Consider the following 16,616-nt stretch of genomic DNA (forward strand, 5'->3'; position numbering starts at 1 on the left):
TTTGGATGAGGAATCGGTTGAGGTGGACTGGAAAAAATTTAAAGACTATTTGCAAAAATATTATAAGTTGTATGAACCTTAAGATAGTGCATGTTATTGGAAATGTTATGCTTTAGCAAATATGATTAAGCAAATGGCAAAATAAGTGATAAAAGAGAAAAGAAGATAAAGTGAACCAAACATATTATGTTTATTTCAAAGGTATCAAATTCGAGACATAATATATTGAATACGGATACATAATAATTGAAAGTGGTAACAAGGTTTGAAATAAGGTAACAAATTGCTGATATTATTGTTACAAAGAATGCAGATCCGGAAGGTGTGGGGAAGCACAATGGTTTCTTTTTTCTTTTTTTCTTTTGTTAAAAAAAAATTAGAAAATTGTTTCTTGTATTTGATTTATTCTGTATTGTTTGGAATCCACAAAATTATGAAAAGAAACACAATAAAAAATATTTAAAAAAAAATAATATAATAATAATAATAATAATAATAATAATAATGTAATAATAAATAACAATAATGTAATAATAATAATAGGGACGCGGGTGGCGCTGTGGGTAAAAGCCTCAGCGCCTAGGGCTTGCCGATTGAAAGGTCGGCGGTTCGAATCCCCGCGGTGGGGTGCACTCCTGTCGCTTGGTCCCAGGGCCTGCCAACCTAGCAGTTCGAAAGCACCCCCGGGTGCAAGTAGATAAATAGGGAGCACTTACCAGCGGGAAGGTAAACGGCGTTCCGTGTGCTGCGCTGGCTCGCCAGATGCAGCTTGTCACGCTGGCCACGTGACCCGGAAGTGTCTCCGGACAGCGCTGGCTCCCGGCCTCTTGAGTGAGATGGGCGCACAACCCTAGAGTCTGTCAAGACTGGCCCGTACGGGCAGGGGTACCTTTACCTTTAATAATAATAATAATAATGTAATAATAATAATAATAATAATAACAATAATAATATAAATAATAATGTAATAAATAATAACATAATAAATAATAACATAATAAATAATAACATAATAATAATAATAATAATAATAATAATAATAATAATAATAATAAATAATAATAATAATTAAAAAATAATAATCATCCCCCTTTATGTATTTACCCCTTTCTTCTCTGCTTCTGCCCTCTCTCTTCTCCCTCTCTCCATTCCCCCCCTTGCTTCTTTCTTTCCCTTTCCCCTCCTCCCTCCCCACATCCCACCCAGGACAAGGCTTCTTCCATTTGCCCCCCAAACCCCTCTGCCTGCCTCACAAGCTAAACCCCGCGCGGCACTTCTACCCTTTCCCAGGTCTATCGTTACGTCCCGCTCGACGAGACCCTTGCCATTGGACCTCCGGCTTGCCGCTCATTCCCCTCCCCGCCAATCAGGAGTCCGGTTCCGCCTTCCGCCCTCGCGAATGGGCCGAAGGTTCCGGCGGGAGCGGTTTCCTCCCGGACCGGTTATGCCTGCGCACCCCGCCGGCTGAGGGGGAGTTGAGGGCGGGGGAGGTAAGGCCGGGGCCCGGGATGGCGGGGGGGGGGGGAGAAGCTGAGGGGGGGAGGGGGAAGGGGAGCCGGTCCGTCCCGGGAAACCGGCCCTCCGAGGAGCCCCGGGGCGGGTGGCCCTCGAGGGCGCCTTTGGGCCCCTGCAGGAGCGGCTCCAGTGAACGGGGCCCCCTCGCCCAGAGCAAGGCCCCAGAGCAAGGCCTCAGGGCTCTGCCCTCCCTCCCCCCTCAATATATATCATATACTGTGTATATCAAATATATGCCATATATGAGATCATCTGTATCATATGCATATATTTATCATGTATTTTATATAATATATATATATATGATTTCAAAAATATATTTTATTAAATATATATCACATATATATATATATATATATCAAATATAGTGGAAGACAGGAGTACCTGGCGTGTTCTTGTCCATGGGGTCATGAAGAATCAGACACACCTAAACGACTAAGCCAACAAATCAAATATATGTCATATGTTTCATACACATATCTCTATCATATATGATTTTTTAAAAATATTTTATTAAATATGTATCATATATCAAATATATGTCATATATCGTATATATATATATATATATATATATAGTGGTACCTCACATTACATACGCTTCAGGTTACAGACTCCACTAACGCAGAAATAGTGCTTCAGGTTAAGAACTTTGCTTCAGGATGAGAACAGAAATTGTGCTGTGGCAGCAGTTGGAGGCCCCATTAGCTAAAGTGGTGCTTCAGGTTAAGAACAGTTTCAGGTTAAGAATGGACCTCCGGAACGAATTAAGTACTTAACCCGCGGTACCCCTGTATAGTGGAAGACAGGAGTGCCTGGTGTGTTCTTGTCCATGGGGACACAAAGAGTCAGACACGACTAAACAAACATATCAAATATATGTCATATATTTCATGCACATATCTCTATCATATATGATTTTTTAAAAAATATTTTATTAAATATGTATCATATATATAAAATATATGTCATATATATATATATACACACACACACACACACAGTCATACTTCGGGTAGAAGTAGCTTCAGGTTGAGCATTTTTGGGTTGCGCTCCGTGGCGACCCAGAAGTAATGGCGCACGTAACTTCCGGGTTTCGCCACATGTGCAGACTCTCAAAATGATATCACACGCACGCACGGAAGCGGCAAATCGCAACCCACAGACGCGGGTTGTGTTCACTTCAGGATGCGAATGGGGCTCCGGAATGGATCCCATTCGCATCCAGAGGTACCACTGTATATGATTTTTACAAAATATTTTATTAAACAAGCATTACATACAAAAACCAAACAAAAACCAAACTAATCTTATATTAGATATTTCTAGACTTAAGAGCATTATTACAGTATAAATAAATCAAATTGTCAAGAAATCTAGAATAGATGTATATTATATAAAGGAAATAAGAAGAGAGAGGGGAAAAGAAGAAAAGGAAAACGCACAACGATAAAACCGAAAAATTAACGTAACTAAAACTAACTGTCAAACAAAAAGCGTTATTTGATTAATTCAAACCGGTACCAGGGAGAAATCTTGGGTGGATCAAAGATCAGAGTTGCCTGGGTTACCCAAAAATGCTTCCCCCCCCAACTATTCTGGTCTCTTCAGAGGATTGGTGGTCTCTCAGGTGTTGTTGGACCCCAGCTCTCATCAGCCCCAGCTATCAGGGACAATGGTCTGGGATGATGGAAGTTGAGGTCCAACATTTGGAGTGCCACAGGTTTCCCATCCCTGCAATACACTGCTGGGCCATGTCTATGAGGGATTAATTGTTCTAGCCATATTGCTTTAAGCTTATCTGTCAGTTCCGATGAATATAGCACTACCCCAAAGACAGCTGTCAATCAAGTCCAATGTGTGGATATCAGGGTGAGCGAAGTGTCTCCTGGGAGTAGCTCATGTGACCCCCTCCAGTTGTTACTGTACTACAACTCCCACCATCCCTGACCTTTTGCCACGTTGGCTGGGGCTGATGGGAGTTGGAGTCGAGTGGTATCTGGAGAGCACCACATTGGCCATCTTTGGCATCCAGTTGAGGTCCGGGACTCTGGGTGCCTTGAAGGACCTTCATCTCCCAACTTCATTTTATTTCATAAAATCCGTATTCTGCTTGATTGTGTTTTTTTTAAAAAAAAGAATCCTCAAAGTGGTTTGCTAAGAGAAAAAAACAAGAAAATTACCTTTAAAAACAACTGTTTGAAACATTCAGAAGGTAAAATCAGCAATAAACTAAAAACAGATTAAAACACACACCGGTGTTCTTCTACATGTCTGAGTAGGCTTGTCTGAATTAAAATGTTTTTAGCAAGCACTTTAAAGATTACACGGAAGGCGCCTGCCTGATGTCAATTGGCAGGGAGTTCCAAAGTGTATGTTCTACTGCCCTAAAAGATTGATTTCTCGCAATGTGGAAGGAGTATTATGTGGCACCTGTAATATTGCCAGTTACTCAGGTTGAAGTAGTTGATTGGGCCCATATGGGGTAAGGTGATCTTGTAGGTAAACTGATCCCAAGTTGTGATCTATTGCAGGTAACGTAGCTGCAGAGTCCCCTCCTTTGGCTACAGCTAGTTGGCAGATAGGCTGACATCTCTCAGGGTCGGGTCCTGCTGTGGGCTTGTGTCCTGGCCTGCTAGCCGCTTTCCCCACACTGAGTTGTGCCTTTCTGCAGGGAGCCTGCGGAGATGTATGCCGTGTACAAGCAGGCGCACCCTCCCACTGGGCTGGAGTTTTCCATGTACTGTAACTTCTTCTCCAACGCCGAGCGCAACTTGGTGGTGGCAGGGACCTCTCAGCTGTATGTGTACAGGCTCAACCATGACTCTGAGGTACGGTGGACCGCCTGCTTGGGGGTGATGTGTGTTGGAGGGATCCAGGAGGAAGGGAACCATGGCCTTTCACTTTTGTGGTGGGTGTGCATCTCCTGAAAACAGGCAGTGGGTTTGGCAACAACAAAAGAGTTCTTTCCCACAATGTAAAATTGTGGAGCACCTGAACCTGAGTATATAGCCCTGCCTCAGACAAGTGGTCTTGTAAAATGGGGAGAGGCCTGGCTCAGCAGTGTTGGAGAGCCAGGCTTAAACAGGATGCAGCCCCCGCCCAGGGACATTAGCTGATTGTCAGGTAGGCATGGTTAGGAGGAAATGGCATTGGAACCCCCCCGACAGGCCAAGATTGGCCTGTGGGCCAGAAGTTTCTCACTCTTTAGTTCAGGGCACATCTCTGAGTTTTGCCTCCAGCTTCCCAAGGGCATATGCCCCGCAGAATTTCTCCTGTTCAGTGATAATGCTGAATTTGGATGAGGCAACTTCCCCTTACTGGCATCCCTGAAAACTGATTTCTACCCCCACCCGACCCAAGCACGGATGTGGCCTCGCAGCCCTCGCTGAACTGCGTTAGGATGGAAAGTGCCTGTAAGGACTGGAACTGGCCGTCCCTCTCTCCCCGCTTCCAATCTCTCTCACAAACACAGCCTTGTCGTTAAGCACCCACCTCGTCACCTAAAGCAACAAGAAACTACATGCAGGCAGATACATAGACTTGTGTGTGGGCTGGCAGATGTGCGGAGCGTTCAAACCGTCCTCTGCACCAAGTGCAGCAGAGACTGCATAGTGAGCATTGGAGCTCCCCCTCCCCGCCTTTTTTTGCAGGCTATTAACTTTTGTGGGCCAATTTGCAAAGCTGCACAAACCCCGCATCCTGCCCCTCTACTCTTCTCGTGCCAGATGGTGGTCCTGGCGTGGGTGCCTTTTGTGCAATTGCTTCCAGCACTCAAGTAGATTCCCTGGAGCTCTTGTTCTTTTGAGCCGGCCTGGAATTAACGCTCCTTTTGCAGAGAAAGAGTGATGGTGGCCCAGCAGGGCAGATTTGCTGACCTGCTCTTTTTTAGAAGATAGAAGGAACTGACTGTGGCAGCCTTTGCAGCAGGGAGGCCTGGAAAACCCTGGCCCTGCTCCCTAGGATGGGTGTTTCATCCAGAGCCAAAGAGGCCCGAAAGACAGCTGAAATGTTAGAAATGGGTAGCGTCAACTGGGGAGTTGGGTTGGAGAAACCTGACACAGTCTGAGAGCCATGGAATGATTTGGGTTGGTGCGGTTATGGGGTGCATTATGGTTCTGGGCTGCATCCTAGGGTTGTGCAGTTCTGGGGGTGGAAGGGAAAGCAATGCATAGGTGATGCCCAGATTTGCCATTCTTTGCTTTCTCTCTGGAGCCTTAATGCAGCTTTGAGCAATGCATTGGCACGCTGCCCCAGAGAGACGGGAGGTGCTGGCCTCCTCAGCCAGACTGTGCAGCTGGTGCAGTGCGCCTGCATTGATGCTGCAGGACTGACGGTGCTCCTTTGCTTCTCTTCTAGACCTCGACCAAGAATGACAGGATCTCCGGTGAGTGGGGTGTGGGGAGCTGGGGCTGCAGTGTGCAGGCATTGAGGGCGCGGGGTGGGGGGAAGACTCTGCAAAGGAGCTGTGGAACCAGAAAGCCTGTATTCAGAGGTTGCCTTGGAAGAAGGCTGCTTGAAGGAAACTGCTTCTGCAGCCCCCATGGGTAGCTCAGCTGGGAGAGCAGCACACTGAGGGCCCAGGGTTCAAATCACTGGGCAGGCATGATTTTATACCCGTTTCTGGGAACCACAGAAGGCGGGGAGAGCGATCTTGTGCTTGAATCTTGCTTGTGGGTTTCCCATAAGGGCATCTTGTTGGCCACTGTGAGAACAGGTTGCTGCACTAGATGGACTGCTGGCCTGAGCCAGCAGGTTGTTATTATATTCTTATAGTGGGCTCTGATTTTCTTGCCCGGCAGGCTCTCCCAGGTGCTGTCTTGGGGCCGTAAGTGCTTGGTTGCTTCTGGTGCCAATTCTCTGGGGCCCCAAGAATGGTCTCTGCTGAAACGAGAGCTACATCTAGGCAGCCCTCCAAGCAGCCATTGATCCTGGACCTGCACACTTCTTCGCAAATGCCTACCCAGCTCATGTACCCTAGCTCTTAAGGGTGGAGCACACGCATGTGCCAAGATGATTTTGGTGCAGCAGGTTTGGGAAAGATCTCTCCGCATGAGGCCTTGCAAAGAGGCTGCTTCTCAGAGTATGCCAGCCTTACCCAACCTGGTGCCCTCCAGATGTTTTGGAATGCAACACCCATCAAACCTGTCCAAGCTGACTGGGGTTGATGGGAGCTGTAATCCAAAACATCTGCACAGCGCCAGGTTCAGGAAGTCTGGAGTAATTGCTGAGTAAAGGTAAAGGGACCCCTGACCATTAGGTCCAGTCGCAACCAACTGGGGTTGTGGCGCTCATCTCACTTTATTGGCTGAAGGAGCCGGCGTACAGCTTCCGGGTCATGTGGCCAGCATGACTAAGCCGCTTCTGGTGAACCAGAGCAGCGCACGGAAACGCCGTTTACCTTCCCGCCGGAGCGGTGCCTATTTATCTACTTGCACTTTGACGTGCTTTCGAACTGCTAGGTTGGCAGGAGCAGGGACCGAGCAACGGGAGCTCACCCTGTCACGGGGATTCGAACCGCCGACCTTCTGATCGGCAAGCCCTAGGCTCTGTGGTTTAACCCACAGCGCCACCCACGTTGACAGTTGTCTAATTATTGTTTTTCATATGTTTGCTGTTTTTTCTGCAGTCAGGGACTGAAGAGAAACAGCACAGCCACCTGGCCACCAGCGTTGAAACATGCTGAGGTTGGCTTTCCATGTTAAGCCCATCTTCTCAGTGCTTATGTAGGCAGGCCTAATGTAAAGACTTGCTGGGAACAGGTCCTCTCCCCTTCACCTAAAGCAGAACATTTAGGTGGTCCTTTCACTGGTCTTGGTAACGTCCACGGGCTGAGTTCACCTGGGGGCAGGATGCAGGCTGAAAGGTTTTGGAGGCTTCTTTCAGGCACAGAAAAATGGGTTGTGGGAAGGGGCTCTGTGTGCAGCAAGGGCCTCAGAGCCTAATGCGCCTCCGCTTGCTGTCTTGCGCAGAAGGGAAAGGTCACAAGGAGAAACTGGAGCTGGTGGCAGCCTTCTCCTTCTTTGGTAATGTCATGTCCATGGCCAGCGTGCAGCTCGCGGGAGCCAAGCGAGATGCCCTCCTGCTCAGCTTCAAGGATGCCAAGGTAAGGGGTCAGCTTGGGTGGGGGGCCGTGAGATGCAGAGGGCGCAGGAGCCTCAAGGCACCCTGCTTGGGGAGCTTCACATCTTGGAGGTGGTGGAGGGTTTCGATAGGTAGTGGGGTATAAGTTGGAGGCCCTCGGAGCCTTTCCTAAGGGCCCCTGGCCCCTTGACTTGCAGTTGACGGCTTATGGCACGCCTCCTGGGTGGCAATTTTGTCTGGCATGAGGCTGAACAAAATAGCCCTGGAGTTCTTAGGCTGAATGGAAGCCAAGTCCCTTTCCAGACAACTTTCTGGACCCTCGTGGGGAGAAAATGCTTCTGAATACCAGTTGCTGGAATAATAATAATAATAATTTATTATTTATACCCCACCCATCTGGCTGGGCCTCCCCAGCCACTCTGGGCGGCTTCCAAAAGAATATTAAAATACTATAATACATCAAACATTAAAAGCTTCCTGAAACAGGGCTGCCTTCAGATGTCTTCTAAAAGCCTGGTAGTTGTTATTCTCTTTGACATTTGGTGGGAGGGTGTTCCACAGGGAAGGCGCCACTACCGAGAAGGCCCTCTGCCTGGTTCCCTGTAACTTGGCTTCTCGCAGTGAGGGAACCGCCAGAAGGCCCTCGGCGCTGGACCTCAGTGTCCTGGCAGAACAATGGGGGTGGAGACGCTCCTTCAGATATACTGGACTGAGGCCGTTTAGGGCTTTCAAGGTCAGCATCAACACTTTGAATTGTGCTCGGAAACGTACTGGAAGCCACAAGGAGGAGGTTTCTTGGGCTCGAATCCTGCCTGCTGGTTTCCCACTACAGCTCCCATAATCCCCAGCCAGCACCAGTTTAGGGAAGGCTGCCTTGATGCACTGTGTGTCTTGCAGCAGTTAAATGAGTTTTTGTTTTGTGAAACAGGAAGAACTGAAGAGCAACCATGCAAATTGAGGAGTGAGTTGCCTTAAACCTCTTGGATTACACAGGGTTCTCCTTTAGGTTGGAAAACATGGGCTTGCAGCAGGCAGATCAGAAGAGAATAGGCACATGAGAAAATGTATGCAAGCTTTATTAGGGGAGGGAGGTAATTAGTTAGATTTATAGCCTGGCCCTCACTGTCTGTCAGGTTGATTATTACAATTTTCCGCTAAAGAAAAAAAATGAAACTAGCAGATTGCCTCTAATTTCCTTTTTCCTGCCTCCTAGCTCTCCGTGGTGGAATATGATCCTGGCACCCACGACCTGAAAACTCTCTCCCTCCATTACTTTGAGGAGCCAGAGCTGAGGGTAGGTATCCTAAGGCTTGCGAAACAAAATAAAAAAAATTTCTTTTAGTAGCGCCTTAGAGACCAACTAAGTTTGTTATTGGTATGAGCTTTTGTGTGCATGCACACTTCTTCAGATAGCACACTTCTTCAGGTATCTGAAGAAGCACACGAAAGCTCATACCAATAACAAACTTAGTTTGTCTCTAAGGTGTTACTGGAAGAAAACTTTTTCTTTTGTTTCGACTATGGCAGACCAACACAGCTACCTACCCGTAACTAGAACTAAGGCTTGTGGTTTAAGTTTTGAAAGCTGCTGTGGGAGGAGCTGCTACCTGTTCTCTTCCATAGCCAAGGGACATTGTCAAATCTCTTGCACCCCCTGAGACTCTTAAGGCAGCTGCTGGAGTTCCTGTGTGATGATGATGATGATGATAATTATTTATTATTTATACCCCGCCCATCTGGCTGGGTTTCCCTAGCCACACTGGGTGGCTTCCAACAAAAGATTAAAAATACATTAAAACATCAGTCATTAAAAGCTTCCCTAAACAGGGCTGCCTTCAGATGTCTTCTAAATGTCAGATAGTTGTTTATCTCTTTGACATCTGATGGGAGGGCATTCCACAGGGCGGGCACCACGACCGAGTAAGCCCTCTGCCTGGTTCCCTGTAACTTTGCTTCTCCCAGTGAGGGACTCACCAGAAGGCCCTTGGCACTGGACCTCAGTGTCCGGGCAGAACGATGGGAGTAGAGATAATCCTTTGGGTATACTGGGCGGAGGCCGTTTAGGGTTTTAAAGGTCAGCACCAACACTTGTGCTCGGAAACGTACTGCGAGCCAATGTAGGTCTTTCAAGACTGCTGTTATGTGGTCTTGGCGGCTGCTCCCAGTCACCAGTCTAGCTGCCACATTCTGGATTAGTTGTAGTTTCCGGGTCACCTTCAAAGGTAGCCCCACATAGAGCGCATTGCAGTAGTCCAAGTGGGAGATAACTAGAGCATGCACCGCTCTGGCGAGACAGTCTTTGGGCAGGGAGGGTCTCAGCCTGCACACCAGATGGAGCTGGTATCCCTCTGTCTCCCTGTCCATCTCACCTTCATCTCAGTATTCATTCAAAGCAGCAGCTATTGGAAAGGTGAGCAAGTGCCTGAAATAGAGAGCCATTTTGACCTGTTTGCTTTTTCAGTTAGGAGCGGGCAGCCTTTTGCAGCTGTCCTCCCTTGCGGGGAGCCCCTCACTTTGGATAGCAGCTCTCCATTTGTCAGTGAACACAACCAAGACTTCTCCCTTCCTGAATCCCTTCCAACTCTGTGCTCATCCAGACTCCCATGTTGCCTTTGGGTAGGGGTCAGCAAACTTTTTCAGCAGGGGGCCGGTCCACTGTCCCTCACACCTTGTGGGGAGCCCGACTATATTTTTTGGGGGGGAATGAACAAATTCCTATGCCCCACAAATAACCCAGAGATGCATTTTTAATAAAAGCACACATTCTACTCATGTAAAAACATGTAAAAACATGTTGATTCGTGTGTGGCCTGGATTTTGAAGGCAATTGTGCTGGATCCACCCGGGTCTTAAAAACATTTTAAACAGGTTTTAAAACATTGCTTTTATTGGAGAGGCAGGGGTTGGGATAGGAACCACATGGCATACTTTGCAAACATTCCAGTGCAACCCTTTATCATGAGGACTAGAGATGTGTACAGTGGTACCTCGGGATGCGAACAGGATCCGTTCCAGAGCCCCGTTTACATCCTCAATAGAACATAAGACGCGACGGCGCATCTGTGCGTGCATGGGTAGCATTTTGCCGCTTCCGTGCATGCGCAGGACGTCATTTTGAGCGTCTGCGCATGTGCGAGTGGCAAAACCCGGAAGTAACATGCTCTGTTACTTCCGGGTTGCCGCGGAGCGCAACCCGAAAGCGCTCAACCTGAAGCGCATTCAACCTGAGGTATGACTGTACTAGTGTGTGTACATGGAAAGCTGACACTTTCAGCTTCTGAAATTCTGCCCCAGTTAGCAGGCTGTGAACTTGCGTTGCAAACCTGGTAAGTGGATGGGACGCTTATAACCCCAAGCCGGACTGCATGAGGGAAAGTGCTCAGACCAGGCTGACATGTTGATTCCCGGACCGTGTCCAGCCTGGATTTTGAAGGCAATTGTGCTGGATCCAGCCCCCGGGCCTTAGTTTGCCTACCCATGCATTTGGGTAAGTTCCGTGGGTTGAGAGGCACCGTGTATTCCAGACCCAAGGGAGCACAGCAGATGAAAAGGAAGGGTCTCATCCTCCCTCTGTGTTGCCCGGTACTCATGGCCTTCTCTGTCTCTCCCCCAGGATGGCTTTGTGCAGAATGTCCACATCCCCAAAGTGCGGGTGGACCCTGATGGGCGCTGTGCGGTGATGCTCATCTATGGCACTAGGCTGGTGGTGCTGCCATTCCGCCGAGAGACCCTGACGGATGAGCACGAAGGCGTCATGGGAGAAGGGTAAGGGCTGCCTTGGCTCTGCACTGGCCAGAACGACCGATGCTCGACTGAGGTAGCATTTAAAATAATCAGGGTCTCCGAATGGGTGTGTTCCGTTGAGAGTCTGTCAAAGCTGTGAACAGCAGGGCTGTTGGGCCATCCAGTCCACTTCCACAGTGCCAACCTGCTTCTCCCGGCTACATCAGAGTATCTTGTGCAGCGGTGTGGCCGTGTGGAAGGAATCTCAGCTAGGCAGTAAAACTCTCGTACAACAGCTTCGATTCTACGAAGCTTTATCGTACAGCAGAAAACAAACAGTTCAGCCAGGAGAGAGCGAAGACATGATGCTTCTCCTGTCGCAGCCATAACAGAAAGTAAAAACGTTCACATAACAAAGATGCGAACACACCCCAAGTGACAGGACGTCATTTCCCCTTGAGCTGTGAACCCTGTAAGCTCTGGGTATCCTCACAGGGTGGCATTTAGAGGAGAAAGGGACTGCAGTGCAGGGCGGGACGGTCGGAAAACTGCAAGTAAGGGCTCAAAGCAAGAGTACCGTATTTTTCGCTCGATAACACGCACCCGACCATAACACGCACATAGTTTTTAGAGGTGGAAAACAAGAAAAAAAATATTCTAAACAAAACAGTGGGTGTATGATTTTTGTGGTTCATTCTGTGGCCACAGACATGTGATCTGAGGGTGAGTTTGGGATAGCCTAATGCAAAAATCCTGAGGATCCATGTGGATCCATGTTTGTAACCACGTTTTTGCACCACTGCGGCCCCAGGCAACAGTGGCTGCAAGATTTTTTTGGTGCATGCTGTAGCCATGGACATGCTATGTGATCTGATGGTGAATTTGGGGTGACCCAGTGCAAAAATCCTGAGGATCCATGTGGATCCGTGCTTTGTAACCAGGCTCTCTGTCCCTCTCTTCTCCCCACTCAGCGGCTCTTCTCCCGCTTTTGCTGTTTCAAAGCGAGCAAAGCGAGCCACGGAGGAGGGAAGGAAGGGGAACCATGGATCCTCTGCTCACGACTGCAGCAGATCCCCCTGCCATCCGTAGGCATTCGCTCCATAACACACACAGACATTTCCCCTTACTTTCTAGGGGGGGGGGAGTGAGTGTTATGGAGCAAAAAATACGATAATTAGTGCCGCATTGCCAGTGTTTCATCTGTGAAATGGGTACTTTGTGGAGCTCGTGACAGTTTCTCAAGCGTGCGCCTTGGGAACCCTGGGGTGTATTTGGCCCCTGTGAACTCTTGGCGATATCTCTTGTTGCAGCCAGAAGTCAAGTTTTCTGCCCAGCTACATCATTGACGTGCGGGAGCTAGACGAGAAGCTGCTCAACATCATCGACATGCAGTTCCTGTATGGCTACTATGAGCCCACCCTACTCATCCTCTTTGAGCCCAACCAGACCTGGCCTGGGTATGTCTTGCCTTCCTCCTCCCTCTCTGTTGGTAGCTTTGCCCCAGAACAAGTGCTGGCCAGCTAGCCCACAAGAAAACAGAACTTGCCCTGCAGCTCAGTGGTGGAGCATCTTTCTTGCATGCAGAAGGTCTCCAGCCTGAAATTCTGGAGAGCTGCTGCCAATCCGTGTAGACACTACAGAGCTAGATAGACCAACGGTATAACTTGGTACCAGTATGTGGCAGCTTCCTGTGCTCCTCTGTGTCTGCCTCGGAAAGCTAAACTCAGTCTGCAGATAGCCAAGGGAGAGCCGTCTCAGTACGGATGAATCCCACTGTTGTGTTAGGAAATGAGCTCTGTGGTTGGAGGGAGTCTGTGCCCTTTGCCAGACGTGGTATGTCAATGCTGGGACAAAACCTGGGGCTTTTGCTTCCACTTCTGTCCCCTTCAATGTTGTTCCCTCCCAAGCGCCATCTGACGCTTCATTCTTTTTTTTACATATACATTTTTATTGGGTTTTTTTAACATATCATTTCCAACAATCATATAACATAACTTCTTGTCTTATTTCCAACAATCATATAACATAACGTCTTGTCTTATGCAATGTTTTAGACTTCCGTCGACACTTCTGATCATTTTTCGTTCTTTATCACTTATTCTGCCTTTCTTAATTTCTCTATTACTCTTAATTGTCATTAACTAATAATTCCCCTCATAGACTTTCTTGCAATATTTCAAATACAGTGGTACCTCGGGTTACATACGCTTCAGGTTACAGACTCCACTAACCCAGAAATAGTGCTTCAGGTTAAGAACTTTGCTTCAGGATGAGAACATTAGCTAAAGTGGTGCTTCAGCTTAAGAACAGTTTCAGGTTAAGTACGGACCTCCGGAACGAATTAAGTACTTAACCCGAGGTACCACTGTAGTCCTCCTTACAAAACTTCTTGCTGACACTTCATTCTCTTGGAACCTGATGCTGCCAATGTCTGTTCCTCTCCTCCTACCACCTTCCCCAGTTTCGGCTCACCTTGACCGCACCTGCCCCACTTGCATAGGCTATGTGGACAGCGATGTCAAGTAGCCGAGCTCTTTCCTTGTCACTCTTCAGGCGGGTGGCTGTGCGCCAGGACACCTGCAGCATTGTGGCCATCTCCTTGAACATCATGCAGAAGGTCCACCCCGTCATCTGGTCTCTCAGCAACCTGCCCTTTGACTGCACCCAGGCCCTGGCGGTACCCAAGCCCATTGGTGAGAGGAACGGTTTCTTCCTGGCTGTTGTGTGGAGAGGGAGAGGTGGCGCAGGGGCTTGTGCGTGGGGAGAACAAGGTGGCTAGAAGCTGTGAAGATCTTGGGGGAGGGAGGGTGTTCCATTTTGAGTGGAAATCCCAAATTGTGGCAAAGGTGGTTAGACAGTGCGGGGAGGCCCATAACGCACGTAAGCTCTCAAGTTCAGTTGCCAGTAAAGGTAAAGGGACCCCTGACCATTAGGTCCAGTCATGGCCGACTCTGGGGTTGCGGCGCTCATCTCGCTTTATTGGCCGAGGGAGCCGGCGTACAGCTTCCGGGTCATGTGGCCAGCATGACTAAGCCGCTTCTGGTGAACCAGAGCAGTGCACGGAAACGCCGTTTACCTTCCCGCCAGAGTGGTACCTATTTATCTACTTGCACTTTGACATGCTTTCGAACTGCTAGGTTGGCAGGAGCTGGGACCGAGCAACGGGAGCTCACCCTGTCATGGGGATTCGAACCGCCGACCTTCTGATCAGCAAGTCCTAGGCTCTGTGGTTTAACTCACAGCGCCACCCGTGTCCCAGTATCTCCCCTTAAAAAGAGATCTTTGGAAAAGGCACGCACCTGAGACCCTTGAACAGCCTCTGCCAGTCAGAGTAGGTGATAATGCACTGGATGGGTCTAGCATATTTTTCAGATAGGGTGTGTGTTCTAGGCAGCAGCCTCCCTTACTCGGAGGACAACGTAGACAAGCTCACGTTCCACCAGCTTGAACCCTGCGGCTCAAGAGTGACAACTCCGTCTTGGCCTAACTCTCCTCTCCCCTTCCTTCCTCCTCTAGGCGGAGTTGTGATCTTTGCGGTGAACTCATTGCTGTACCTGAACCAGAGCGTGCCGCCTTACGGCGTGTCCCTCAACAGCCTCACCAACGGCACCACCGTCTTCCCGCTAAGTAGGCCTCTCTGCTTTCCTTACCTTCTATCAAAAAGAAGGTCTAAAGCACTTCATATTTTAAAGATCCCTCAACATGTGCAATATGAAAACAACACACCTTAAAACAAAAATGCAACCTAAAATCAACAAAACAACACAAAAGCGTATAAACAAATACAAAAACAAGTACAGCAGTGATGCATGAAATTCATAGGCATAAATCAGGGTCAGAGAAAGTCTGGGCAAAAAGATTTGCCTTTATAAGACATCTAAAGCAACTGATGGCTGCTGCTCTGCCTATGGCAAAGGGAAGGGATTTTCAGTGTCGGGCAACAGCGGAAAAGGCCTGTTTTGGGGTCACTGCCCTACAATATTCTGCAGGGTTGTGTGTTGCAAGTAGAATCTCCCCCAGATGATCTTACTGATCTTTACAGGTCTGCACAGGAGCAGGTGATCTTTCACAAAGGTCATCCGGTCCCAAGTTGTTCAGGGCTTTATATGTTAACAGCAAGACCTTGAACTTGGCCTGGGAGCTGATCAGCAGCCAGTGCGCTCACTCAACACAGGTGTAAATATGTGTGCCTCCACCTGCCCCACTCTGCAACCTGCCCCCCCCCCACTTTTTGAAATATGGCAACCCAAGGTTACCAACACATGAATCACAGTGGCTAAGCTATTCCTCTCCAGGAAAGTTTGCAGTTGGTGTACCTACCTGAATTTGATAATAGGTGCTCCCTGCCAGAGAGGTTATTGGATGTTGGCAAGCTGCTGGTGGCCCTGGAGGTATGACCACTGTGCTCCTGATCCTTATGGGGTCAAACTGAGCAGCTAGCTCTATATAGGACCCTTTCCCTGCCCCACCTGATTTACTTTCCTGTACCCATGAGTGGGCAGAAAAGGAGAGCAGCGAACTCCTAACCTCGTGCCCTTAACCAGATGCTGTTCAACAGAGAATACTACCTGTTATGTCACTTCTGGTGCAGGTTTTAAAACATTGCTTTTATTGGAGAGTCAGGGGTTGGGATAGGAACCACATGGCATACTTTGCAAACTTTCCAGTGCAACCCTTTATCATGAGGACTAGAGATGTGTACAGTGGTACCTCGGGATGCGAACAGGATCCGTTCCAGAGCCCCGTTTGCATCCTCAATAGAACATAAGGCGCGACGGCGCATCTGTGTGTGCATGGGTAGCGTTTTGCCGCTTCCGTGCTTGCGCAGGACGTCATTTTGAGCGTCTGCGCATGTGCGAGTGGCAAAACCCGGAAGTAGCGCGCTCCATTACTTCCGGGTTGCCGCGGAGCGCAACCCGAAAGCGCTCAACCTGAAGCACATTCAACCCGAGGTATGACTGTACTAGTGTGTGTACATGGAGAGCTGACACTTTCAGCTTCTGAAATTCTGCCCCAGTTAGCAGGCTGTGAACTCGCGTTGCAAACCTGGTAAGTGGATGGGACGCTTATAACCCCAAGCAGGACTGCATGAGGGAAAGTGCTCAGACCAGGCTACCTTTCCAAAGGGGACAGCAGCACTCCTGCCCCTGTGTCCTGCTACCTTGGGCTCTGTTGATGACTTCCTCCTCTTTACAGGGATCCAAGAGGGAGTGAAAATCACACTGGACTGTGCCCAAGCAGCTTTCATCTCCTACGACAAGATGGTCATCTCGCTGAAAGGAGGGGAGATGTAA

General features: G+C 48.6%; 1 protein-coding gene across 1 annotated transcript in view; it reads left to right on the plus strand.

Moving 5' to 3' along the window:
- The first annotated feature begins 1,372 nt into the window (after positions 1–1,372).
- The window catches only part of CPSF1 (cleavage and polyadenylation specific factor 1), a 42,755-nt gene continuing 27,511 nt past the window's right edge, over positions 1,373–16,616 (plus strand). The window contains exons 1-10 of the mRNA XM_028735991.2: positions 1,373–1,490; positions 4,190–4,346; positions 5,875–5,902; positions 7,488–7,621; positions 8,813–8,893; positions 11,213–11,364; positions 12,633–12,779; positions 13,876–14,015; positions 14,839–14,949; positions 16,519–16,612. Of these exons, the coding sequence (XP_028591824.2) occupies positions 4,203–4,346; positions 5,875–5,902; positions 7,488–7,621; positions 8,813–8,893; positions 11,213–11,364; positions 12,633–12,779; positions 13,876–14,015; positions 14,839–14,949; positions 16,519–16,612 (1,031 nt within the window). The 5' untranslated portion in view covers positions 1,373–1,490; positions 4,190–4,202. The remainder of the gene's footprint in view (positions 1,491–4,189; positions 4,347–5,874; positions 5,903–7,487; positions 7,622–8,812; positions 8,894–11,212; positions 11,365–12,632; positions 12,780–13,875; positions 14,016–14,838; positions 14,950–16,518; positions 16,613–16,616) is intronic.

This window comes from Podarcis muralis, chromosome 8 (genome assembly GCF_964188315.1).
Source record: "Podarcis muralis chromosome 8, rPodMur119.hap1.1, whole genome shotgun sequence".
Lineage (NCBI taxonomy): Eukaryota > Metazoa > Chordata > Lepidosauria > Squamata > Lacertidae > Podarcis > Podarcis muralis.